Source organism: Nycticebus coucang, chromosome 13 (assembly GCF_027406575.1).
Source record: "Nycticebus coucang isolate mNycCou1 chromosome 13, mNycCou1.pri, whole genome shotgun sequence".
In the NCBI taxonomy this organism is placed as follows: Eukaryota; Metazoa; Chordata; class Mammalia; order Primates; family Lorisidae; genus Nycticebus; species Nycticebus coucang.
The window spans coordinates 81450174-81477441 of NC_069792.1; the positions used below are offsets into that span (position 1 = coordinate 81450174).

The following is a 27268-nucleotide window of genomic DNA, read 5'->3' on the forward strand; positions in this document are numbered from 1 at the left end:
ACATCAAATCTTAATTAAAGAAATGACATTTTAGGGCAGCGCCTGTGGCTCAAAGGGGTGGAGCACCAGCCCCGTATGCTGGAGGTGGTGGGTTCGAACCCAGCCCTGGCCAAAAACTGCAAAAAAAAGAAATGACATTTTAAATATAAAAAGCAACTGTTTTTCTATAAATAAAACCATATAGACCTCAGATACACTAAACAGTAGACACTACTTTCTTTTGTCCTTGTTTACACTGTTTACATAGTACAAATGTAATCTGAAAGATACACAAGTATTACATTTAAGAAATAAGAATAGTAGTTTCAAAATGCCTTAAGATGAGGAGAAAAATGCCTTAGAGAACTTTTTTTTAGAAAGTCAGGAATAAAAATACATAAGAGGATCTTTTCTTATAAACAGTAACTTTATAAAGCCCAAAGTTATATAATGCCAAAGAAAAGACTGTGGTTCTTCTAAGAAATGGGTCTTCTTGAATTATACACTTTAACACCATTTTGCACTGAAGAACGAGAGTATTTAGTGAGTAATGCACCTATGGTTTGCTTCTCTCCACATAAGTCTCTGTGGAAACAATAAAAGAAAAATGAGTAGTGTGAATACTTTAAGGAACATAAACAATATTTTATAGTACTACATATTTTATCTCTCTCCCTCAAATCTATTTTTCCAGTAAGCATTGTGTGTGGGTGTTTGTGGGACGGATGAGGTGAGGAGTGGTTCTAAGTCTTACTAGAACTACATATGTTACATGCATTATCTCATTTAACCTTCACAGTAATATTATTTAACTCCATGATAGTTCTGAAGAAACTGACACTCAGACAGGTAGTAAATTCTGCCATCAGGCCTGTATGACTTCAAAGTCCATGGTATTTCCATTATGTCACACAGCCTCCAAATCAGAAATATAAGCAGTGGGATACGGTGAGGTCTAGAGTCCAAGGAACTGGATACTATGCTACCTTATGTGAGCTTGTCTAGGTTACCAACTGTTTTTGAAATTTAGCTTCCTCTTTTGTACATCAAAGAGAAGAATATAACTGGAACATACTAAGGGAAGGGAAATGTGGGAGGATTTGAGCTGGAGATGGAACAAGGGCTAGACCATGTAGGGCTTTGAAGGACATAGAAAAGAATCTTGATTTAATTATACATTTTATTTTATATATTTTTGTAATTCAGATTAATATGAGGGTACAAATGATTAGATTACACTATTTACATTTTTTTTTTTTTTTTTTGAGACAGAGTCTCACTTTGTTGCCCTCAGTAGAGTGCCATGGCATCATAGCTTACAGCAACCTCAAACTCTTGGGCTCAAGAGCTTCCCGAGAAGCTGGGACTACAGGCACATACTTTTTAGAGACGAGGTCTCGCCCTGGCTCAGGCTGGTCTCAAACCCATAAGCTCAGGCAATCCACTGGCTTCGGCCTCCCAAGAGCTAGGATTATGGGCATGAGCCACTGTTCCTGGCTGACATTGTTTATATTTTTAAGGTAAAGTTCAAGTTGTAGTTGCATGAACTAGGAGAGCTTTCATTAATGTAAAGGCACAATGTGATCTAAGTTTTAAATAATGGAGGCAATGAGCTGGTGATTATGGAAGCTGGGTAATGGATACATGGGGGGCTGATTATATTTTCACTTTTGAATATTTAAAAATTTCCAAAAGAAGCAGTCTATAAAAAGGAGAGAGGAGAGGGGGACCAAAAATAGTAGCAGGGAGACCAATCCAGAGGCAGGTGAAGGATGATCCATTGGGATTTACTTGTAGTTTGAACTACCCTGTTTCCCCAAAAATAAGATAGTGTCTTATTTTAAGGTGTGCTCCCAAAGATGCACTAGGTCTTATTTTCAGGGGACGTCTTATCTTTCCTGTAAGTAGGTCTTATTTTCGGAGGATGTCTTATTTTGGGGGAAGCAGGGTAGAAGATGAGGGGAGGAAAAAACAAGGATGATTCCTAGGCTTTTGCTTGAGTGACTGGATTAGTGGTGGTGCTGTTAACTGAGATAAAGAACAGGAAGCTAAAGTTCAAAAACATTGGTAACCTAGATAAGCTCACACAGGTAGGTAAGGACAAGGGAAAAGTAACAGTTCTATTGTGAATAGGCTAAGTCTGACATTCTTCCTGGATACCCAAGTGGAAAAGTGAATTAGGCAACTAGACATAAGAATCTGAAGCTTAGAGAAAAGGCCAAGTATGAAGATAAAATTAGGAAGTCACTAAATTTATATGTAGGCCTAGATGAGAGCACCAAGGGGAAAGCACAAATAGAAGAGAAGATGGCCCAAGAATAAAGTCCTGGAGTACTCTACCATTTAACGATTGGGGAGAACAGAGATAAATCAGCAAGAGACAGAAGAGGAGCAGCGCTGGGGAAGAAGGGACACCAGACCAGAGTGTTTCAAGCAGAATGAAGAGGTCTGCTGCATCAGGTCGTGCTAAGAGGTCAAGTAAACAAGGATAGACATTGAGTATAAAAAGATGGATGCCGCTGGACTAAGATGTCAATCACTAAGGGAAAGAATAGAAGGTGAAGAGACAGAGAATGAGTAAGCAAACTTTTTTTTTTGAGACAGAGTCTGTTACCCTCAGTAGAGTGCCGTGGTGTCATAGCTCACAGCAACCCCAAACTCTTGGGCTTAAATAATTCTCTTGCCTCAGCCTCCAGAGTAGCTGGGACTACAGGCACCCACCACAACGCCTGGCTGTTTTTTTGTTGCAGTTGCCATTGTTGTTTAGCTGGTCCAGGCCAGGTTCGAACCCATCAGCTTCAGTGTATGTGGTTGGCGCCCTACCCGCTGACCTACAGGTGCTGCCTTCTTTTGTTGTTGTTGTTTGAGACAGAGTCTTACTCTGTTGCTCAAGCTAGAGCCATGGTATTATCAGCTTAGCTCATACCAACCGCATATTCCTGGATTCAAGCCATCCTCCTGCCTCAGCCTTCCGAGTAGCGGGGCTGCAGGCACCTGCCACAAAGCCTGGCTAATTTTTCTACCTTTAATAGAAGTGGAGATTCACTCTTGCTGAGGCTGGTCTCAAACTCCTGAGCTCAAGTGATCCTTCTTCTGTCTCACAGAATTCCAGGTATATTGGCATAAGCCACGATACCCGGCCCAAGCATTCAAAACGTTTGAAAGGAGTTATCTTGTGAAAGAGGGTGGAGGGCGCAGGAACCAGTAGCTTGCTATTGTCGTTTTTTCAAGATGGGCAACATTACAGACTATGATATGCTAACAGGGATGATCCAGAAGAGAGGGAAATACTGAATTCATAGTGGGGAAAGGGATAACTGGAGGATCCAAATCTTTAAAAAGGTCAGAGGGAATGGATCTAGTGCAGAAAGGCTGGCCTTTGGAGCAGGGACAGTTCATGCACCGTACAGGAAAAACTGCAAAGGAGGCAGTGCATGCAAGAGGAGGCTGGCAGATTTGGCAGTGGGAAAGAAGATTATTTTTGCCTTGCTGCTTCTATTTTCTCAAGAAATAAAGTCATAAAGGAGGGTGAAGAAGAAACAGAGGGTAATGCTCTCATGAGCAAAGAAAAGAAGATGTAAAGGAAGCTCTAAGGATAGAGAAGGAAATGGTGCCTGGCTAGGGGCCATGCTAAGAACCAGTTAGGTTCTTAAGCAAGACGGCCAGCCCGGTTGAATATTTTTCTCCAGAAAATTTCAGCTGCCCTGGTATAGACACAGAATAAGCAGAACGTTTAGGTTTAACCTTTTTCGTTTTTTGCTAGGAAGATAGGACAAGAGAGAGAAAGGGCCAAAAGAATAAAGTGTAGACAGTAAGAGAGAGACAGAATCCAAGGTGTGGAAAGAGAAAAGAGGACCTGAGAGGTATAACAAAGTCACAAGGCTGCAATGCCAGTGGATTTCAAGTGTAGTGGACTTGAGAGCCTATAAGCAGGAACTCAAGGGCTAACCTGTGCTGCTGTAATCTGGCCTCTCCCATGGTGTTAAAATAAGGCAGCAGGAAAGACAGGAGGTGGCAATCAGGGAGGAATGCTTGCCTTAGAGTCCGAGAAGGTATGTACTCCATCTCTCTAAGTAGACAGTTTTATGGAGAGGAGAGCAAAGAAGTGGGTTTTAGAAGCAGGAGGAAGGAACAAAGATAATATATACTCAACCTTCAGTACCAGTAATTGTGGAGAATGACAGAGAAAGAGAAGACAGCCAGCACCTGAGAGAAGCTCAGGGAATATTCAAGAAAATTGTGTTCTAGTAATAAATCTGAAATTCTATGTCACTCTTGATGAAAAGAACCCTCAAGATCCCTTTTTAATAAATTACTTACTGAATATATGGTGCAATATCTTCTTCTGTCCACTTCTCCCTTAGAGAGAATAAACTATTAAAACGTCCCTGATTATCTTCAGGTAAATCATCTACTTTGAGCAAAAAAATGATTTCTGGTCTGGAGCGTCTATCCACCAGTGCTACACCCTACAAGAAATAAGAAGAAAAAGCAGTTAAAGTAGGGATCTCATGTTTAAGTATGACTCATTCTTTGATCCGAGGTTTAGCTTAGCCCGAGGTATTTACAAAGTCAGCTACAGGAAACTTAACACAAACTCTCCAGATTCACAATAGCCTTTGCCTAAAGAGAGCTCCCTTACGTAGTGACTTCTTTTTCCTTCTTCCATCTGACTTCTGCGCCACCAGTTTATTAAGACAGCTCTGGTTCTAAGAGGGCACCAGAGACCTGTCACTTCCCAGTCTAGTGAGCTCCTTTCTTGGATTCATCTTGTCCTCTGTTTTCTTTGTTAATGTTGACTCTTCTTTAAATCTCTCTCCATCTCTGACATCACTGTCTCCTTATTTTCTTCCTAACATGAAGTTGTAACTTCCCAGGGCTCTCTCCTGACACTTCTGCTTGTTTTACTGTCACTCTCCTGGGCAACCTCATCTAAACCTGTGGCCTGAACCACCACTTGCTAATGACTATAATATTTGTATCTTCAGCTCATATATCTGTTTTGAGCACCAAACCTCTACATCCCAATCTATACATGAACTTGTGTTTATTACCCAAACCTGCTTCTAGGAAAAGGGGAAACCTAGTTATCACCCAAGATTCCATGAGCCAAACCCCACACCTAAGTGCTCACTAAAGCCTAGAGATGTTAAGGCCTCAAGATTTCTCAATATATTCCCCATTACCTATTTTCTTTGGTCAGGACCCTTTTATTTAAGAGTTAAGAGCCTACACCGTTCTCCCTTTTCACGATCTAGCCAACCTCCCATCCCTCTTCCTCTTTACTGTCATGGTCTTTACAAAAGGCAAAACTGAGAGTACCCGATGAGGCAGCTCTTTTAACTGACGTCACCAAATGGCCCTAAAGAGCTTTCTCAATAGAGTTGAAGTTCTTTAGCACAACCTACAGTGGGCCTAAAAACTCACCAGCATCTTCATTTCATTCAAGCATCCCTGTTAAGAGTCCCCCAATTTTTATATCTCCACACTCCTGAACATGCTCTCCTAGATTCCCGTCTCTGCCCTTCCTTCACCTAGAAAGCAATAGTTCCTCCTTCCAAACTCAGCAGTAATAACATCCATTCCTTCAGAAAATTGTCTCTGATTGACCAGTCTAATGGCTAAGCCTCTTTTCTTTGCTCTCCTAACTTATCGCGCATGCCTTTTCCATGGCACGATGGCTGTGCATGGTAAGAACAGATTTATACAAGTAATGTGCACCTTCTAGGCATGGACTGATCACCTTCCCATTCCTCAGGCTACCCCTGAGCTCCTAAAGAAGGTTGACATGTACTGAGCAGGAGAGAAAGTAGCCAGAGAGAGGCTATGAAGATGATCTTGAAGGTTCTTATAGGCCAAGATATGAATTCCGTATTTTAATGATCCTTGGCAACCATTAAAGTAACTTAAACATACTCTAGTCGCAACACAGAGTGTTTTGGACGTGAAGAAAATTAAAAGTGCAAGCGGCCTGCTTAGGGATGCTACTGCTATTGTAGAGGCCATGGTGATGGAAGTGAAGAGAAAGAAAATAAAATGTGACACACTGTTTGGGAACAAGGATTAATTGTAAATGGGTCCAAAGGCTCTTCCTGAGGAAATGGATATGTTCTAAGACTGGGTTGGGGTGAAAGTAACTTAGAAGATTGACTAAAAACCTTTTTTTTTTTTTTTTTTGACAGAGTCTCATTTTGTCGCCCTCGGTAGAGTGCGATGGCATCACAGCTCACAGCAACCTCCAGCTCTTGGGCTTAGGCGATTCTCTTGCCTCAGCCTCCTGTGCAGCTGGGCCCACAGGCACCAGCCACAGTGCACGGCTATTTTTTATTGTAGCTTGGCTGGGACTCAAACCCGCCACCCTCAGTCTATGGGGCCAGTGCCCTGCTCACGGAGCCACAGGCGCCACCCCTAAAAACCTTTTTTTCAAGGTGAATTTTATGACATGTAAATTGTACTTCAATAAAACACTTTTTTCTTTAAGTGATGGGTCAAATGCATAGATACGTAATGGGTATCTAGGCAGATAGGTGTAAATTGGCTCCAAATTCAGCTCCAATATAAGTATCATTTCCCCTGTTAATTAAACGCCTGTTGAATTAAAGTAACAACTCCTATTGCTATTACCTTAAGCTGATCAAGCCTGGTTATCATTCCTTCAGGAACACTCTGCTGCCAAACTTCTTGAAACTCAGCGAGATTGAATTTCACGGCATTCTGGAGTAGCATCTGTGCCGTAGATCTGCATATTTTATCAGCACTCAGTTCAAAATAAACTTCACCTACAGAAAAGATATCGGATGACTTTCATGTTATCCTCTTGCAATTAAATACAGTACTAACTTTTTCTTTTTCTCAATTCAATTTCTTGGAAAGAATTGTATATCTTAACTCACCTCCTACAACTCTATAAGAGTTCCTGTTTTTAACACCAACACACTTCCGACATGTATACCAATTTTAACATGAGTTAAAATAACAATTAGAATACTTTCCAAATCTTACCTTCATCTATATACTTAGTCCCATAACATTTAAGGCAGTGTTCTATCATTTCCCTGAAAAATTTAAAATACTCATTTAAAAAGTTATCAACATTTTTATGGACTATATTTTTAAACCTCATTGCTAAGTAGAATCTAAGATATAAATTTTTTTTGAGACAGTCTCATGGTGTCCCCTTTGGTAGAGTGCCATGGCGTCACAGCTCACAGCAACCTCAAACTCTTGGGCTCAAGTGATTCTCTTGCCTCAGCCTCCTGAGTAGCTGGGACTACACGCACCCAACACAATGCCCGACTATTTTTTGGTTGCAGTTGCCCTTGTTGTTTAGCAGGACCAGGCTGGGCTCGAACCCATCAGCTTTGGTGTACGTGGCTGGCGCCCTACTTACTAAGTATGGGCGCAGAGCCTAAGATATAAATTTGAGATTTGAAATACTAAGTAATTTGGGTAGCCAAATAATACTTTATTTAAATTACAAATTAAAATGTACTGGAAAGCTGCTATGTGCCAGGCCCTGTACTAAATGTTTTAACATGAATTATGTGAGCATACATTTATTATTATAACATAACTTAAGACAGGGTGGCGCTCGTAGCTCAGTGGGTAGGATGCCAGCAACAAACAGCTAGGCTGGTGGGTTTGAAGTCAGCTTGGGCCAATTAAAACAACAATGACAACTGCAACAAAAAAATAGCCAGGCGTTATGGTGAGCACCTGTAGTTACAGCTATTTGGGAGGCTGAGGCAAGAGAATCACTTAATTCCAAGAGTTGGAGGTTGCTGTGAGCTGTGATATCACAGCACTCTATGCTGGGTGACATAGTGAGACACTGTCTATAAAAAAAAGATAGCTCAAACATATCAGTTTGTCGATATTTTTATGGCACAAAAATTTAAAAAGATAATGTACATTTAATCACCTTAGTAACAAAATTCCTAAATCTTCTTTGGTTGTATTATTTAAAAACTTTCTCTTTTTTTTTTTTGTAGAGACAGAGTCTCACTTTATGGCCCTCGGGTAGAGTGCCGTGGCCTCACACAGCTCACAGCAACCTCCAACTCCTGGGCTTAAGCGATTCTCTTGCCTCAGCCTCCCAAGCAGCTGGGACTACAGGTGCCCGCCACAACGCCCGGCTATTACTTTCTCTATGATATCAACATGTAATTATACTGTACTCTATGCCCTGAGTGTAGTGGCAGTCTGGAAAATAATTTTCTTCTCCTTAAGGAAACCTGGATGGATAAGAAATTAAAATACTTCTCAACTATAACTTGGACTTTGCCTGACAAACACAAATAATGTAAGCTAATCACTTGTATCCCCATATTAATCTGAAATTAAAAAAAAAATAAATTAATTAAAACACTTACTCTGGCTCCAATGGTCCAAGTTCCTGAAGGCATATATTCAAAGGAACTTTACTAAAAGACCATGATTCAGAATCCACAAGCTGAGTTATGTGATTCAGAAGTTTCATCTCATAATCAAATTCAAGAATCCTCCAATAGCCTGCAAATTCCAAAAGTTATATTTACCAAAAAACATGTTAATTGAATTCCTTAGCTAATTGAATTTAAAATAGGAGTATACTCTTGCCCATCATAAAAAAAGACACTAAAAGTCTTCTGCTTTTTTTAAACAGAACTTCTTGTTAAGCTTTCTCCCCCATCATTTTAAATTGTGTCTTGAGGGAGATCAAGCAGATTTTAAAGAGTCCTTCACATATGACTAACACTTTTTTCAGGTGTTTTGATCTTCAGTTATCTCACAATAATCTTATTGTACAAAGAGAAACGAGGAAGTCTGCAGCTGGCACAGTCACTGCATTACAATATCATACAAATGAGGTGAAGGATGTAGGTTTGATATCCTACAAGGTCAGTCAATTAAGTTCACAAACCCATCCTAAAAAAAGTGCTACCTACTTCATTGCTGAATATCATTACAGTCACCTTCAAAGGTGAAGATGTGCACCCACGCCGGTGCCTTTCTTTTTTTTTTTTTCTGAGACATGAGTCTCAAGCTGTTGCTCTGGGTAGAGTGCTGTGGTGTCATACCTCACAGCAACCTCCAACTCATGGGCTCAAGTAATCTTCTTGCATCAGTTTTTTTATTTTTAGTTAGAGATGGGGGGTGGGGGGATCTCACTTTTTGCTCAGGCTGGTTTCGAACTCATGAGCTCAAGCAACTCACTGGCCTTGGCCTCCCAGAGTGCTAGGATTACAGGCGTGAGTCACCATGACCAGCCGCCAGCACCTTTCTTCAAGCGCTTTTTTTAGGATGAGCTCATGAATTTAATTGCCAGACCTCAAACAACAAACAATAGCTCAGATGGCCATTCTATAGAAAAAGAGCTCCCAAATTGCTTTCAAGGGTAGACTAGGTGCTGGAGTCAGGGAATAGCTTCCCAAGGATAGTACTTCAAAGGTGACCATAGTGCTATTCAGCAATTAGGTATGTAGCACGTTTTCTAAGAGAATTTTTAAACTTAATTGTCAGACCTTAGACAGGCAATTTCCTCTATGCTGAACTGCCCTAGTTATAACTCTGTCACCACAGGTACTTGCAGAGGTGTCCCCATCCTCATAAAAAAGGCCAGCTTACTCAAGAAATGACAGACGCTGGGGCGGTGCCTGTGGCTCAAAGGAGTAGGGCGCTGGCCCCATATGCCGGAGGTGGCAGGTTCAAATCCAGCTCCGGCCAAAAAAAAAAAAGAAAAAAAACAGAAATGACAGATGCTGAAGTACATGTGGATGAGGGCAAAACACAAAGGGTAGGCATCAAGATACCTTTCCTCATTCCCATGAAAGATTAGAAAATGGCATTTTATAATCAATGGTATAACAAACATTCCTGGAGAAAGAAATCAAGTGCACATCCACCATTTCCAAGGGAGAATGTCTCTATTCTTCTTATTATTATCTTTTTGTTTTGGAGACAGAGTCTCACTTTGTTGCCCTGGGTAAAGTGCTGTGGCATCATCATAGCTCATAGCATCCTCAAACTCTTGGGCTCAAGTGATTCTCTTGCCTCAGTCTGCCAAGTAGCTGGGACTACAGGGATCCACCATAATGTCCAGCTATTTTTAGAGCCTTGCCCTTGCTCAAGCTGGTCTCCAACTTGTGAGCTCAAGCAATCCATCTGCCTTGGCCTCCCAAAGTGCTGAGATTACAGGCATAAGCCATTGCAGCCAGCCTTGTTCTTATTTTTAAAAATAAATGCAACATTAAAAACTAAGGAAGAAAGCTAGAAGAAGTCTATGCATCCCCCTACCAAAATTGTATGCATTCTATGGTGCAAGTGAATAATGCAGAGAGCTGTTAAAATACATTGTTAATTTGTCAAAAAAAAAAAAAAAAAAAACACTGAAAAATAAAAAAGAAACTTTAACATTTGTAGTATCCATATACCACAGTAATGAATAGCAGGCATCCATAATATCTATAATTAATAACTTGATTTAGATGCTTAAGAGAAAATGAATCTCAAGGAAGCACAAAAAAGAGCTAACTCCTTCCAGTTAGTACTAAAGTTGTGTGTAGTTGCTTTATTCAATAGAATTTGACATTTAAGGTCTTACAAAAGCTAACCTTGTTTGGAAGATTATGAGCAATTGAATAGTGCGTCTACCCACCCATGCTGACTTCCTCTTTATGAATACCTGGATACAGAATTCAGCTGCTTTTGACCCAAGTATCACTGCATACTACAGGTCCAGATGCTTAGGGGAAAAGCTCCTACTCTACAGCAGAAGGCAAAGATGGTGTGGGGCATCTCCTCTATACCATATGCCAACACACACTCCCATATCTTTTGTGCAGGCTTATTGTGTAAACACATGTTCAAAAATATACTGCGAGTTACCACAATAGAAACAGCCCCTTCTTCCAAGCAATTTGGAAATACAACAAAGTTATTAAATTAATTCTGAACTAGGAGTTCAGGGACTTAGGTTTTATGTCATGTCATACCCTGTCCCTAACTCAGCTTGCAGCCCTACCCAAGTTAGTTCCCCTTCCTAGCCCTTAGTTTCCTCAGCTATTAAATAAATGACAAGAGTAGATTACCTAATATCTAAGGAACACTCTTAATCTAACATGGTTGTTCTGTTACCACTTAATTGAAAGACAAAGGCCGGTAAGGAGTGGTTAAATCACAGATGGACCATCCCATGTAAATATGATCATAGTCAGTCACCATCCTACACCTGAAAAGAAAAATGTTACCATCTTTGAACCTAAAAGATGATTATATAAACTATATGCAATAGGGCGAATATATCCCAAAACATCTCTCTTATAGGATGCCCAATTCTATCATTAATAATAATTACGAGTAAGTAATACTACCTCCAATCTCACAGGCGTTTAGAACTTGTAATTGGGTCATTATTTCCTCCTCACTTGCCTGAATTTGATTAAGCAAATCTTCAGTTGTATACTGAAACAAGCAAAAAAAAATATTTTAAGGCATATGAAGAATAACATTTTTAAAAATTCTTAAAGTTTGGGGAATACATAGAACAGATTAAGTCAGTATTTATACACGAAGGCTAGTTCAGTTTCTTTTGTTAATGTTTAATGATGACTACATAAACTCAATGGATGTCTTAGAAAAAAACCTACAGGTAAATCTTCATGACATTGGATTTAGCAATAGTTTCTTAAATATACTATTGAATAAAAACAAGCAACAAATGAAGAAATAGATCAATTGCATGTCATCAAACTTTTGTGATGATGTGATCAACTTTTGTACTTCTCAAAATACTATCAACACAAAAAGACGAATGTTGTATCATTTCACATATATGAGGTATTTAGAGTGGCCAAATTCATATACAGAAAATATAATGGTGGTTGTCAGAAATGGGGAGTTATTGTTTAATCGGTATAGAGTTTCAGTTTGGGAAGATGAAAATGTTCTAGAGATGGATGGTGCTGATAATTGCATACCACTATGAATGTACTTAATGCTACTGAACTATATACATAAAAGAGGTTAAAATGGCAAATTCTATGTTATGTATATTTTATCAAAATATAAAAGTCAAGAAAGTGAAAAGACAACCCATAAAATGGGAGAAAATATTTATAAATCATATATCTGATAAGGGATTTGTAGTTAGACTATGTAAAGAACTTTCCTATAGCTCAATGATAAAAAGACAACTCAATTAGAAATCAGGCAGAAGAACTGAATAGACATTTCTCCAAAGACACATAAACAGTCAGTAAGCACAGAAAAGATGTTTAACATCATTAGTCACCTGGGAAATGCACATCAAAACCACAGTGAGATACCAGGACAGATAGTGAGTGTTGCTGAGGTTGTAGTAAAATTGAAGCTCTCATCCACAGCTGCTGGGAACAGAACATAGTGTGGCCACACTGGGAAGCAGTATGTCTGTCCCTCAAAAGGTTTCAGAAGGTTACAGAGTTGCACCATGACCTATCCGTTTCACTCCTAGGTTATATATCCAAGAGAAAAGAAAACCTTGGTCTACATAAAAACTGATACATGAATGATCACAGCAGCATCATTAACCAAAAAGTGGAAACTACACAAATGTCTATCAACTAATGAATGAACAAAACATGGTCTATCCATAAAATGGGATTTTATTCATCAACAAGGATGAACCTTGAAAAGATTATGCTATGTGAAAGAAGCCAGTTGAAAAAGACCATGTATTATGATTCCTTTACCTGAAATGTCCAGAGCAGGCAAATCTAGAGACAGGGAAGTTGATTAGTGGTTGCCTAGGGCTGAGGAGAAAAGGGAGAGAAGGCAGGATTGGAAAGCGACGGCCAAAGACTATGAGGTTTCTTTTGGGGGGTGATGAAAATATTCTAGACTTGATGGTGGTCTAGATGGTAATGGCTGCATAACACATGAAATGTACACAAAACCATTCAATACATTTAGGATGAATCATTTAGTCTATGAATTATTCTCAAAAAGGATCTTACTCAAAAAATATTTTAAAAGAAAAATCACTCAATGGAGAAAAAGAGAACTTATAATGCAAATAATGGTCTTCAGGACACCAACAGAGTTCTGTAAGTTTAAATGACATGAAAAAATTAAAACTTTCTTTTTTTGGATTATAAATATCTTTTCATACTTCCAGGAATTAGTTAATTTTGACATTAGAGTAAGAATTCTTTTCCATTTTCATAATTACATTTTTAATTAAATATAAATTAATTTTACTTCTAGAGAACTATTATTTGAAAGTTAAGAACATGAGAAACTTTCAGCTATATGAATGGCACCAAGATATTAGGATTTACTATAAAATTCTCTAGAAAAAGAAAGAAAGGTGGAAGGACAGAAGGGGATAGAAGAAACAAGAGTGACTAATGATTGTTCAAGTGAAGGCCGGTCATTGTAGTACTCTTTGGGTACATTTTAAATTTTCACAACATAACCTTAAAAAAAAAAAGAATGTCACCATTAAGAATGTCGCCTCTAATTTTAGTGCTTTTTTAAAAAAAAAAATTCCAAATAAAAAAGTGAACATAGTCTTACTTTTGAGCAATTAGAATCCTTTTCTTTTTGACTATCAGGTCCTTCATAGGTATGTTCCATCAAAAGTTTCTTTAGCTTCTTTAATTTAGGTCTACATCTCTTTAATTCCCAATAATTATTGGAAAAACCAAAGATCTAGAAATGATAATATATCATAACATTTTAAAGGACATACTAAAATAAAATTTCAGACAAAATTCCAGTTAACCCCTCTGCCCTCAACAATTACCCAGAAAAGGCAGCCACGGTATCTGTGTTCTGTCAGGAAAATACCTAACTAGCTACCTCAAGTAGATGGATGGGCACCTTCAGGAAGCATCTTTTTAAACTCCAATTAATAAGACACTGCCAGCATAGTTGAGAACCAATATTGAGCATCACATTTCAAATGTACTCTGGAAGCTGGAGTATTGCCCAGGAAAAGAAATGACCAGGGTAGTGACAATTCTGCAAATCAGATGGAGATAACTAAAAATGAATACACTTAGGCTGAAAATTAGAAAATAAAGAAAAGGCATTATTCTTCCAACAATAATGGGATGTTAAGGGGGGAAAGAGATGGGATGTGTCACCCAAAATGTAAAAATTAAGCTGAAGGGAGAAATTTCAATGCAAGAACTTTCTACTATTTAGGAATACAGCTAGTCCCATCATGGCACTTGTGAAACATTGAAAGGCCTATATAATTCAAAATCCAGGTGATAGGGGATAGAGAATGGACGAGTATCTGCTATCCCTTTCTGTATCTCCAGGACTTACCCAGTTGCCCAGTGCCCAGTACCTAGCAGGTACTCAATAAATGTTTCATAAAATATAAAAAGAAAAAAAAGGCTGAACTGGATTATCTCTGGGGTACCTTCCAACTCTGAAATAGAAAGACAGGAGATGCTTCTGCTCTTGAGCAAGGATAAGGCTTGACTGACTCACAGACAAGGTGTAGAGTCTGAAGGACATGCTATAGAATTGAAAGCCTTCAAAAGAAGAACTTAAGGGCTCCACACCCGTAGCATGCTGGTTACAGCGCCAGCAACATACACTAAGGCTGGTGGGTTTGAACCCGGCCTGGGCCTGATAAACAACTGTAACAAAAAATAGCTGGGCATTGTGGCTGAAGCCTGTAGTCCCAGCTACTTGAGAGGCTAAGACAAGAGATCACTTAAGCCCAAGAGTTTGAGGTTGCTGTGAGTTATGACACCACCACACTCTACTGAGGGCAACACAGTGAGACTCTATCTCAAAAAAAAAAAAAAAAAAAAAGAAGAAGAAGAGCTTAAGAGGCTCACACCTGTAATCCTAGCATCCTAGCATTCCGGGAGGTGGAGGCGGGAGATTTGCTTGAGCTCAAGAGTTCAAGACCAGCCTGAGCAAAAGTGAGACCCTGTCTCTACTAAAAATAGATAAATTAGCCAGGTATTGTGGCAGGCACCTGTAGTCCCAGCTAGTCAGGAGGCTGAGGAAGGAAGATTACTTGAGCCCAGGAGTTTGAGGTTGCTGTGAGCTGGACTGAGGCCGTGGCACTCTAGCCTGGGTAACAGAGCAAGATTCTGTCTCAAAAACAAAAACAAACCAAAAAACTCCAAAAAACAAAAAACAGAAAAGAACTTAAGGACCAAATCAGACAGATTGATTTCATCCACAGTTCAAAGTGGAAGCCTTCGTTTGGCTATATCCAATGCACAGATACTGGCTTATGCTTTTGTGCAGTGGGAGAGACGAAGGAGGTTGGCATAGTTTCAATTCATTGCCAACATCAAAAAATTAGGAGAGTTTACCCTTTCACCCCTAAAACCTAAATTCCCCAAGCTTTACTTGGAACAAATAAATTGAAAGATCTAGCAATGCTGGATCTCCTTTCCCACAAGGCAAATGAAGAGTGACCATCCACCTACTTGGGTGCTCCCCAATTTGCTGTGGACCCACCATTCCCCATCACTCGTCGATGTCCACTACCATTTGTAGACTCCAGCCTATTTGGCATGTGCATCCCTTATCTAACCCTTTTAGGAAAGTGCGACCACAAATTATGACTTTGGTTAGTGGATTTTTAAGTTTTATCCAGTCTCAATCCACAGGAACTTCAAGGCTCTCATAGCTATCACAATGCCCTCACCAAGACACCTACAAACCAGGTCAGTAACGAAAAATAACATTATCTCCTACAAAAGGACGAACTACCAATATTTCTATTGAAGTACAGTGAGAGACTTATAACCCTATAAAAACCAAAGGACAATATTTACTGGAAGTCCTTCTGTTCTAGTAATATCACAGGAATCACTGAACCTTCCAAGCATTTTCCCTTCTTTCCTCTCCAGTTCTATTTTTAAGGGTATAGCTGGTCAAAATTCATTCTGAAGATATTAAGGGCTACACTCTGATTGTTATATGTGGAACAGCCCAGACAGGATGGAGACTTTTGTTTGGTGACTGCCATCAATATTCTCCAAAATCATTAGAAATTATTATCCTTGGCTACAGGTATTAATGAATTAAACCAACTTCAAAGCTAAGAAACCTACTTCCTTCAATAACTCGGATTTCTTCATTTCTCTACCTCATAAATGTTACCAAATGAACTAGTTATGGTTTGAGGGAGTCGCCTTTCCAAACACATCCACAGCAAAATTTACTAAAAACAGGCAGAACTATTAGTGAGTCACCAAATACACAACTTTCCACATTGCAGAAAAAGATGGACTTGTCTGGGATTGAAAAATCAAAAATGAAGTTTGGCGCCCGCAGCACAGTGGTTACGGCGCCAGCCACATACACCAAAGTTGGCGGGTTCAAATCCAGCCGGGAACCCAGATAACCAACAATGAGAACTGCAACAAAAAAATAGCCGACCATTGTGGCGGGGATGTAGTTCCAGTTACTTGAGAAGCTGAGGCAAGAGAATCACTTGAGCCCAAGAGTTTGAGGTTGCTGTGAGCTGTGACGCCATGGCACTACAGTGGGCCACGTAGTCAGACTCTGTCTCCAAAAAAAAGAAAATAAAAATCATAAATGAGAAAATACAGGCAAGTATTTCACAAGATTCCAAACAAATAAAAATGATAATAATACCGAGAAATTTCATATTGCATTAGGAACTCAAGTTCCCCTTGATTTTACATTTTGTACCTAAAGTTTTTAACTAAAGGCAAGAGTTGCATGTCTGTTGTCTTTCTCCCATGTATAAATCAAGGGAGAAAAAGCAGCACCTCAGTGTAAATAATGTCACAGGGCTCTTCTTCCTTCTTCAGCTGGTCTGGAGTTTTACAGTCAGGAATGAAAAGCAACATATTGGAGGTGTCAGCTATTTTCAAGTCATATGTTTTGTCTTTACTGCACAGCACGGCTTGCTCATCTTTATCACCACGAATCACGAGACTGCAGGAAAATGGGGAAAAAACATACGGTTTATTGAGACTCCAGGGGACATTTTCATTATAAACAATTCAAAAGTTCTCTTGAAGCGGTGCCCATAGCTCAGGGAGTAGTGCGCCAGCCACATACACCGAGGTTGGCAGGTTCAAACCCGGTCTGGGCCTGATAGATAACAATGACAACTGCAACAAAAAATAGCCGGGCATTGTGGCGGGCAACTATAGTCCCAGTTATTTGGGAGGCTGAGGTAAGAGAATCGCTTAAGCCCAAGTGTTTGAGGTTGCTATGAGCTGTGATGCCACGGCATTCTACCCAGGGTGACAGCTTGAGACTCTGTCTCTAAAAACAAAAAAAAAACTTCAAAAATTCTCTTGCAATTTGTTTTTTTATATCTTATTTTTGAGACAAAGTCTCACTCTGTCACCCTGGGTAGAATGCCATGGTAGTGTCATTATAGGTTGTAGCAACCTCAAACTCCTGGGTTTGGGAGATCCTCTTACCTCAGTCTCAAGAATTAGATGGGATTACAGGCATTCACTGCCTGGCTAGTTTTTCTATTTTTAGCAGAGATGGGCTCTCACTCTTGCTCAGGCTAGTCTTGAACTCCTGAGCTCAGGGGAACCATCTGCCTCGACCTCCCAAAGTGCTAGGATTATAGGCGTGAGCCACTGCACCCGGCCAATCCTCTAGAATTTAACATTAAGTCTCAAAGCTGTGTCTGGCCCCTGTGGAACACAGATGGATTCCACAGAACAAGTACTGGGCCAAGTGTAACCCCACTAAGGAAGATTAAACACAGGCAAGGCAGATCCAAAGAGGCCAACAGGCCAAGTGTCACCTCATGGCATCTTTGCACAAACTGTGGGGAAGAGCACAAAACAAAGCGTTTGGAAACTTTTCTCAAGATGTCATGATTTTCTACAACATGTTAAAGTGGTACTTTTCAAATTTAAGTATAGGCATCTTAGGGAATCTTCTTAAAAAGCAGATTGGGATTCAGAAGGTCTGGGATAGGATTCTGCATTTCTAATAAGCTCCCCAAATATGGCCATGAAGCTGCTGCTGGTAAAATCCCCAAGAGCTGTCCTCGTTTTGTTCTGAGTGTGCCCTAACAATCAAAAGAGCACCTCCTGGCCTACTTATCAACTATGTTGTAAAGAAACTGAGCCCTTATGAAAAAGCCTAAAAGCCTGAATAAAAATACGAAAGGGAGATGTTTACAAGCTGCATTTAACAAAAGACTCTGACAAAGAAGTTTTATCACAGCTGCAGGAAAGCAAGAAGGAAGAGGAGAAATATGGAAGGTGAGAAAGGGGACAGCTAAAGATACAGATGACAGGGGAGTGGTTGTAGTAGTTCTCCTAGTCCATAAAGCATTAAGCCCCCTGTGCACAACACATTTCCTTTAAATAAATAATAAAAACCCTGAAATAGAAGACTGCCTCTATTTAGGTAAAAAGAATAAAAATTTTCTTAGATTCTTGGTGCTAATAATGTTTAAGGGGCTTACAAACCTGTTCTTTAAGATTTGTTTCTAATTGCACTATCTCTGCTTCCAAATATTTTGTTTATACTTCCCCAAATTCAAAACACGTTTTCAGGTACTCGTGTTTTTTTGCCAACTAGATTAGCTATTAACTGGACAAAGGTCCTCACACCTGAATTCCTCTGAAATCCTTCCAACTCAGCTGAGATGAACACAGATGAAGGAAGCACTCGGTTCCCTAAAGACACTTTGAGGTTAGTGTCTGAAGACTGGCTCGTTAACTCTAACACTGTTTAGTGGGTAAAGTATAAAAGTTGAAAGAACCTAAGTGGTTCCATTAAAAGGAACTTAGAAAAAAATGGCAGGGAGTGGTGGCTCACGCCTGTAATCCTAAGCACCCTGGGAGGCTAAGGAAGGTGGACTGCCTGAGCTCACGAATTGGGAGACCAGCCTGAGCAAGAGCCAGAAAGAGACCCCATCTCTAAAAATAACTGGGCGTTGTGGCAGGCGCCTGTAGTCCCAGCTACTTGGCAAGAGAATCGCATAAGTCCAAGACTTTGAGGTTGCTGTGAGCTGTGACGCTACAGCACTCTACCTGGGGCGACAAAGTAAGACTCGGTCTCAAAAAAAAAAAAAAGAGAAAAAAATGCCTAATAAAATGTGGGTGTTGTAAGAATGACGCTGCACAAGAGACTCAAGCCAATGCCCCCAAATCCTGATTTGCAAGAGTGGGGATTACACAAGATTACGGTATGGAAAGAACTACCTCACCTTTAACTATTAACTATAGTTTTTAATCAGTGGTCTTGCGGCAAATTTGTAGCTGATCTAGAACTTGAAACCGCTTCAGATCCCTACTGAGCGACCCCAAACAAGTTTGTTGCTTGGGGGGAGGGGGTGTTTTTTATTGAGAGGGGAGTGTCTCATCCAATTACCTAGTCTATAGCAAGCCTTTAAACTTATTCCCTACACATCCAATTATCTGAGTCAACAAATGGAAGGCAAGAAGAACTCCATAAATACAAGATACTGCCGTTGTGTTTTAACGTAGAATGACAAAGTTTTGTGTGGAGTCCCTAGAATCACAAATGGCTTCAAAACTTTGCGGAGTATATATATCCCGCGCTGTGTGCGCTGACATTTGCCTGCCAGGTCAGCCGGACCAATTCTGTTTATCTCTTCGGTCCGGCTAACTGAGCGGCCGAGCGGGGGCCTAGAATCCTCAGAGAGAGGCAGCGAGCTGGGGATCAGGCCACAAGCGCTGTGAGGCCCAGCCACATGGTCGCAGCTATCCGCCCCGTTTCCTCCAACAGAGTTTCCCCGAGGAGGACGTCCGCAGGCAGCCGGCACGCGGCAGGGGGCGCGGCGCGTCCTGTGCTCACCTGTGTCCCTCTTCCAGCTGCTGGCACAGCGCTGGCTCCAGCTCCAGCAGGCAGAAGTCGCCGGCGGCCGCGCCGCTGGCCCCGGGGCCGAAGCGCAGGCAGTGCACGGTGGGCACCAGCTCGGCCGCGTTCAGCTTGGCGATCTGCAGCGTCGCGTCCACCTCCTCGCGGGTCCTCTTCATCGCGGCGCCGGGTCGGGGGTCTCGTTGCGTGGTGGGGGGAGCGGTGTGCTGCGTACTTGGCTGGCGAGAAGACGTCTGCGTCGGTGCCCGGGACCGCGAAAAGTACGCGAAACAGAAAGAGACGTTCCAAAGGCGCGCCACGAGCTCTGGGGGCGTGTTTCCGGGGCGGGGCGGGGCGGGGCGCGCCCGTGGGTCCCCGGGAAGATCCAAAAGCTTCTGGGTGCGCGAGCCGCTCCTCTGCCGAGTCACTTTCCGTAGGGCTACAACTGCTGAAGGGAAACGCGACATCCCGGGGCCGGTCTCCCGGCAGAGCTACGACCAGGCGGAGCGCGACAGAAACCTTCGCCCGCCTCTTCCGCTGCTCTCCCCACCCCGACCGGCCCGACCTCCGGCCCTGTTACCAGCGATGCTCCCGTTTTCCTCGCGGTCAATCATCTTATCTTCAGCCAGTGGTGGGCCTTGTGATAAGCACAAATTTGCACAACCCTGTAAGGAGTGCCCTTGGTTATCCCAAAAGATTCCTTGGCCGTAGTGGCCCAGCCAGCAGGGGGGTGGCAAAGTCTGATTCCAGCCTTAATCTAAAAGCGTCCTGCGGGGTTCCGTGCAAACAACCCAGGGCCTGGAGCGAAACTCTTGATAGAATCGGATAGGGTATCTCACTTCTCTGGGCCTGGGGACCATCATATCTAGGGGACAACGGCTTGGAATCGTCCATCCACTTGTAGATTGATTACGTAGTTCCATGTGGCAGATGAACTGTGTCAAGAGGAAAACACTCTTTATATTTTGCTTCAAAGATTAAGACTTTTTATTGTTGACAACCTGCCTGGTTCTGAGCTTCCTTTTGTCCTCAGTGTCAAAAGAGAGAACTATCGGGGCGCTGTTGTCTAGCAAAACACTCCAAGGACCACGCATATTTATAGCAAAACTATAATTTCCCAAGTCATCTATTGTGGTAGATAAAAGTAGAGATGTTTCATAACTTCTTCACCAATAGTATTTTTCATTTGAGAAGCATTTTTATTTGAGGACAAAATAATATTTTAATGTCCCTAGGCACCAAACTAATGTCTAAGTGCATTTTCTGAGCCTAGAACTTGGCTGAGCCCCACGAAGGAAGAAAGAGAAAGATGACAAAGGTGCAGTGTTTATTTGTAACACAGATAACATAGTGTTCTCTCTCCATAGGGTAACACAGTGGAGAGAGAAGGCATAAGTTCAAGAAAACAAAGAAAATCTATTCCACACTGTGCCAACACAGGTAATCAGAACATGTGAAGCTCTTCCACTGTGGATGATTCTAAGTGAAAAGACAATGCAGAAAGTCAGACGGCTGATCTCAGTGAACCATCATAACCTCCCACCTGTTTTTAGAGATGGGGTCTTGCCACATTGCCCACGCTTGCCCAGAACTCCTGGGCTCAAGCAATCTTCTGAGCAGTTGGGACTACAGGTGTGTACCACCATGTCCAGCTCCTTTCTTTTGTGTAAATTAGAAAGCACTGGCTGATTATCCAAGCCTGTAGGGGCACATAACTAGTAACATTTATAGAGCTTGCAAAGCTCCTTCACATTTCTCATTCAATCCTGTGAAGCAGATGTTGCCATTACATGGTCATCTGAACCAGCTGATAGTGGAAAGAGTCAGAGCTCTTAGCAGTAAGTAGAATGGAGGTGGTGTGAGGCCAGTGCAGCCTATGGCCTATAGGAAAAGCATCGTGCTCAGTGATCTGTCTCTCTGGAGAGGCAGCATAATCGAGGACTACTTTAGAGTGGCCTCTAAAGCCAGAGTGCTGAGGTTCAAACCCAGGCTCTCCTATTGAAGACTTGTGTAGGCCCCCCTGGGCCTAAGTTTCTTTCCGTTTTCTTCTGAAAAATGGTAGCCAACTCACCAGGTTATTTTGAGAAATAATGTCTCACAGGTGTAACACTCCTTGAACATAGGCACATAGTAAGAGCTCAATAAATGCAATTTATTATTATTCCATTTTTTAAAATCTCAACGCCATATAATTCAATGTCTACTTTAAAAATGATAAATACTAGCCAGGCACGGTAATTCCTGCCTCTGATCCTAGCATTCTGCAGGCCAAGGCAGGAGGATTGCTTGTGCTCAGGATTTTGAGACCAGCATCAGCAAAAGTGAGACCCCCTCTCTACTAAAAAATAGAAAAGTTAGCCAGATGTTTTGGTGGCCAAGGCAGGAGGATTGCTTCAGCCCAAGAATTTGAAGCTACTGTGAGCTAGGCACTCTAGCCTGGGGAACAGAGTGAGATTCTGTCTCAAAAAAAAAAAAAAAATCCATATATTATGTAATTCCCACTTTATTTTCTCCGTCATCAAATTCACAGATAGTAAAATTTTGCTGTGTGCATAGTTTTAAAAACATCAGTGTGATATCCTTAATAGAATATAAAAAAAGAAAACTAAAAGGGAAATAATATACAATAAAATAATGTGCATTTCAGTATTTAAGTGATTATAGTCTAAGGCTTGATGAGGTAGTTGGAGTCAGGTAGGTTACAACTACCTGTAATAAAAAATTTAGGTTAAGGGAAATAAGACACTATTTAGATGAATATTGCCATTAATTCTTTTTTATATTCGTTATTTCAGACTTTGGCTAAATAATATATTCTTGTTTCAACACATACATAGAATTACCCTCCATGTGACAGCTACCAAATGCATACTGAATAGTTGTGTTATTTTTGTGGGGTGTTTACCCTACAAATGGCAAGTGAAGTAATTTTGTGTAATGATGAACCTTTCTTGGTAAAGTTCTGAACAGAACGAAGTACAGTCTTTTCTCTACGTGTACAATGATTGCATTCCAGACGGTACAGATTACATATTAAAATTGTGCCAAAGATACCTCATAAGAAAAACATTCAGGATTTGGAACAATTCAGTCCTTCTTTGTGACGTGCTATCCCCCAAACAAATAATAATATATAGAATTCCTAGTCCCTGATCACTAAAAGCCAGCAGCACGTCCAATAATATGACAAACCACAACCTCCATCCCAAATTTTCCCACAAACCCTTTTGGGGGTGGTCCGTTTCCCCTCAGGCCGTCACGATTATGTAGTGTCATTGCAAAAGTAATCACTAAGTGGCAGCATATACCAAGGAATTAGGCATTGAAGACCGGAAAATGAAGGTGAAGGCTTGCAAGATTTAGGGAGAGGTGAGTAGAGCTGGAACTGAGAGTTAGAAATGAGGGAGAAAGAGGATCTCGACATCTTTTTTCCATACCTACAAAAATATGAATTAAGCATGACAAAAATATTTTCAAAGGGTGTGAATAATGAAGCTAAGGAAATTTTTATTTTCTCTATCTTTACATTTATTCATTTATTTTTGAGACAGTCTCACTTTGTTGCCCTCGAACCTCAAACTCTTGGGCTTAAGCGATTCTCTTGCCTCAGCCTCCCAAGTAGCTGGGACTACAGGCGCCAGCCACAATGCCTAGTTATTTTTAGAGATGGGGGTCTTGCTCTGACTCAGGCTGGTCTTCAACTTGTGAGCTCCGACAATCCACCTGCCTCAGCCTCCCAGAGTGCTAGGATTACAGACATGAGCTACCGTGTCCAGCCTGTTACATTTCTTTTTTAAAAGCATGTCCGCTTCTTAAAGGATCTATAAACAGAAATATTTGGTCAGAATATTGCTAAAACATTAATCTTCTATTCACAAAGATAGAATAAAAGTTGTGGCAGCTAAAGAATTAGAACTCTCATTAATGGTTAAGAACAAAGTCTTCTGTAAGAAAGTGTAAATTCACAGGAAAGACAAATAAACTGCTTTGGAGAGTCCAAGAAGATAACACAGAGAAGGTGGCATTTAAGTTAACCTTTAATATCAGGAAGGAATAAATGCATATTAAGAGGCAATAGCAACAATAATGACAACTAATATTATCAAGCCTCATTGTTGACTATTTTTCACATATTTTATTAACTCAAGTTCATCTTCTCACGTTGCTGCTCACCCTTAGGAAGAGTTTATTACACCAGTACAATGCCAAGTGTGATCTGCCAGCTGATGGCCATTACCCCTGATGAAAAACAATGAGATACACTGCCATTGAGGGAAATCACTTAGAAACATTTATAACAATATGACAGACTAATTTTATATTGTTCCAACATTAAAAAATTGGGGCTTTTATATGTCTTTTTATTTCGTTTTTATTGTATTTAAACAAAGGCTTTAATGAGTTGAAAACACACACACAGCTGGTCCTTCCCCACTAAAACTTTGAGAAACACTGACCTCAAAGCACCAAAACAGCCAGAAAGCATCAAAGAAGTTAGTGGGGAGAGCTGGAAGAGAAGGTTCACATTTAATAGTTCCCACCTGAAAGTGTACTCCTTAAATTTTGTTTAATTCTCCTAATAACCCAATGGGATTGGTGTATGATCTTAACTTTACAAAATAGGACAGAAAATTCAGAAAGGATAATGAATTTGCCTAAATGGAGTCAAGAATCAAACCAAGGTCTATCAGAATTCTCAGTTTTTCTGAAATCTTCATTCTGGATTAATTGTCACATTGATGCCTTTCACTTTTCTACCAATAATCACAGATCACAGATAATTTGGGGACCAGAAGCACCAGGTCTCATAGTCACAGATATGTTCTCTAAAGCCAGTGAGCCCATCTTTCCCTAACTTAGACAAAGCATTTGTCTTTTTATCCGGTGAAGCAAAGTGTGTCTCATGTGTCAAAAGGAAGGTTAAAACAATAACAGCAAATCATTTCCTATTTCCTGTTCACATACACAAACTCCCTTCTCCTCAGGCATTAAAAAAAAATAAAAAACTACCGTGCTTTTTTACTTTTACAGGTGTGGTAGTATCAGGTCATCTTTCTTCACTAATTTTTTCCTTATGAGGCTTTTTAATCATAAACCTAGAAACTTTTGTCACTGAATTGGATCTTAGAAACTTTACGTAATGTTATTTCATGTAAGCCACATTACATCTCTATAAAGTAAGAATTATTCCTGTTTTATCTATAGGAAATGGAGGTCGAAAGAAGTAAATACCACAAGGTTGCAATGATAGCAAATAACAGAATCAGAATAGAACTCACAGGTTTAACAGAGAAACACGTGAAAATTCTTGATATTTTATGTAATAACTATGGGATTGAAACATGAGCAACAAACAGTAATCTCGGTAACTCTGGGGCTTCTACTTCTGTTAACTGATTTTTACACTTTTTGCAGAATGAGGCTCTTAAAATCACATTCACCTTGAACTAGGTCTCCCTTGGTCTACGTTTCTACTATGACCAATTGCAAAAGTTAAGAAACTTAATTTCTTGTGACAAAAGAGTTGTCTAATATTTATCATTGGATGCACTAGGAAGCTGGACAACTATTCTCTTTCTACAGTATGACCTTGGGAATCTTCACATCTAGGGTTCAAGGGCTGCTTAGCTTCCTCAGTGTGAAATTTAGGCACATTACTTCACCTTTCTATTTCTACTTCACCTCTCATTTGTAAGTTGAAAATAATACCAAATACTCAGGGTTTCGTGAGTGTTATGATATAAACTTTATAATATAAACAAGGTTATCAGCATCATGTAAAGCACAGAATAAATGCTCAAATTATTGCAAATTTTGGTTAATGCTAAGAAGTTGGTCTTATAAAATGTTGGAATAGGCAAACATGATCTTTAAAAAGAAGCTACAGGCTCAGCACCTGTAGCTTAAGCGGCTAAGGTGCCAGCCACATACACCTGAGCTGGCGGGTTCGAATCCAGCCCAGGCCCGCCCAACAACAATGATGGCTGCAACCAAAAAATAGCTGGGCATTGTGGCGGGCACCTGTAGTCCCAGCTACTTGGGAGGCAGAGGCAGGAGAATCACTTGAGCCCAGGAGTTGGAGGTCGCTGTGAGCTGTGATGCCACAGCACTCTACCGAGGGTGACAGCTTGAGGCTCTGTCTCAAAAAAAAAAACAAAAAAGCAACAACAATAAAGTACGATAAGACTGCAGGATAATAGGCATAAATACTCTTGAATTCCAGAATCAGTAGAAAATATACATAGAAAAGAAACTGGTTGTCAGTGTCCCTCTCATTTTCATTTTTATTCTGTAAACTTCTACTACATACCTACAATTGAGGGTTTTTCATGATAGTATTTTTTAACACTAGCTTCACATTTAACTGTTATAAGGGTGCAGACACTCATATGTCTGCAAAATTGTCACGGCTGCATAAAATGTCAACACACGGATAATGCTTTACTATTAACACAAAATGAATACTGTAAGCTGCACTTAGGCTTCCTGCAGACTCTGACTGCGGCTCTGCATGAGAAAGAAAAATAGAAAACAGAACTTTTAGTCATTAGTCAATGTTTCTTTCATAACTGCGCACAGGTGGACAATACCATTTCATCCCCATTTTAAGGAGAAGTCTTAAGAACAAAACTTTATTCCAGAATGGCCTGGATTTGATTCTTACCTCTTCACATACTGGTTACCTTGGACAAGTTACCTCACATTTCTGAGCCGGCTTCCTGATGTGAAACAAAGACAATACCCAGTTTATTATTTGTTGAACAATTAAGGTAACAACAAATCTGAAGTATCTTTTTTTCTGGGAGAGAGAGTCTCACTTTGTCACCCTCGGTAGAGTGCTGTGGAGTCCTAGCTCACGGCAACCTCCAACTCTTGGGCTCCAGTGATCCCCTTGCCTCAGCCTCCCTAGTAGCTGGGACAGGTGCCTGCCACAAAGCCCGGCTATTTTTTTTTTTTTTTTAGACACGAGGGCTGGTCTTAAAACTGTGAGCTCAGGTAATCCACCCGGCTGGGCCTCCCAGAGAGCTGGGATTACAGGTGTGAACCACCCCGCCTGGCCGCTATCTGAAGTATCTTTAATACCAAACTGCAGGAGTGAGGCTCGATCCAAGGTCTATTTGATTCCCACATCAGCGTTCTTCATGCATTACATCATAAGGTAAAATACTGTCGTTGGTGAGAGGTTGGCGTGAGAAGAATGCTTAATTTCTCCATGCCTTGCAGTGACATGTACATCCTTCATTGTTCACTATTTGACTAGACTGCCATTATTTTTACTCTCTGGAAATTTGGGGGTATGGCCTTCAGCACGAGCTTTTTGCGTGAAGAAGAGAGTTCATCGAATTCAACCTCCACCAGCACACAGTTCAGAACCGGCGCCCCGCCCAGATGTTTATATTTCCCCCCAGCCCCGCCCCTCGACCACGCGGCGCTCTAGCCACTCCTCCAAGCTGAAGTTTCGGGGGCAGGACTCGCCTAGCGCCTCAGCCTACCCACCGGGATTCCCTCTCCA

General features: G+C 40.8%; 1 protein-coding gene across 1 annotated transcript; it reads right to left on the minus strand.

Annotated features, from left to right (window-relative positions):
• Window positions 1–234: 234 nt before the first annotated feature.
• Window positions 235–20252, minus strand: DSCC1 (DNA replication and sister chromatid cohesion 1). Its single transcript, XM_053558385.1, has 9 exons — window positions 19753–20252; window positions 16719–16887; window positions 13516–13650; window positions 11331–11421; window positions 8352–8490; window positions 6982–7034; window positions 6604–6758; window positions 4300–4448; window positions 235–564 (listed from the first exon to the last, which is right to left on the minus strand). The coding sequence occupies exons 1-9, from the start codon at window positions 20220–20222 to the stop codon at window positions 456–458; spliced, it is 1470 nt and encodes a 489-aa protein (XP_053414360.1). The 5' UTR covers window positions 20223–20252; the 3' UTR covers window positions 235–455.
• Window positions 20253–27268: the final 7016 nt, after the last annotated feature.

Bases quoted from the DNA above. Each gene is read 5' to 3' on its own strand.
- DSCC1 (XM_053558385.1), bottom strand. From the start codon at position 20,222: ATGTCGCGTTTCCCTTCAGCAGTTGTAGCCCTACGGAAAGTGACTCGG. The intron at 7,035-8,351 runs GTAAGTGTTTTA...TAAATTTTTCAG, and splicing joins CTTGGACCATTGGAGCCAGA to GGAAATGATAGAACACTGCC. The intron at 6,759-6,981 runs GTAAGATTTGGA...TCTTTTCTGTAG, and splicing joins GACTAAGTATATAGATGAAG to GTGAAGTTTATTTTGAACTG.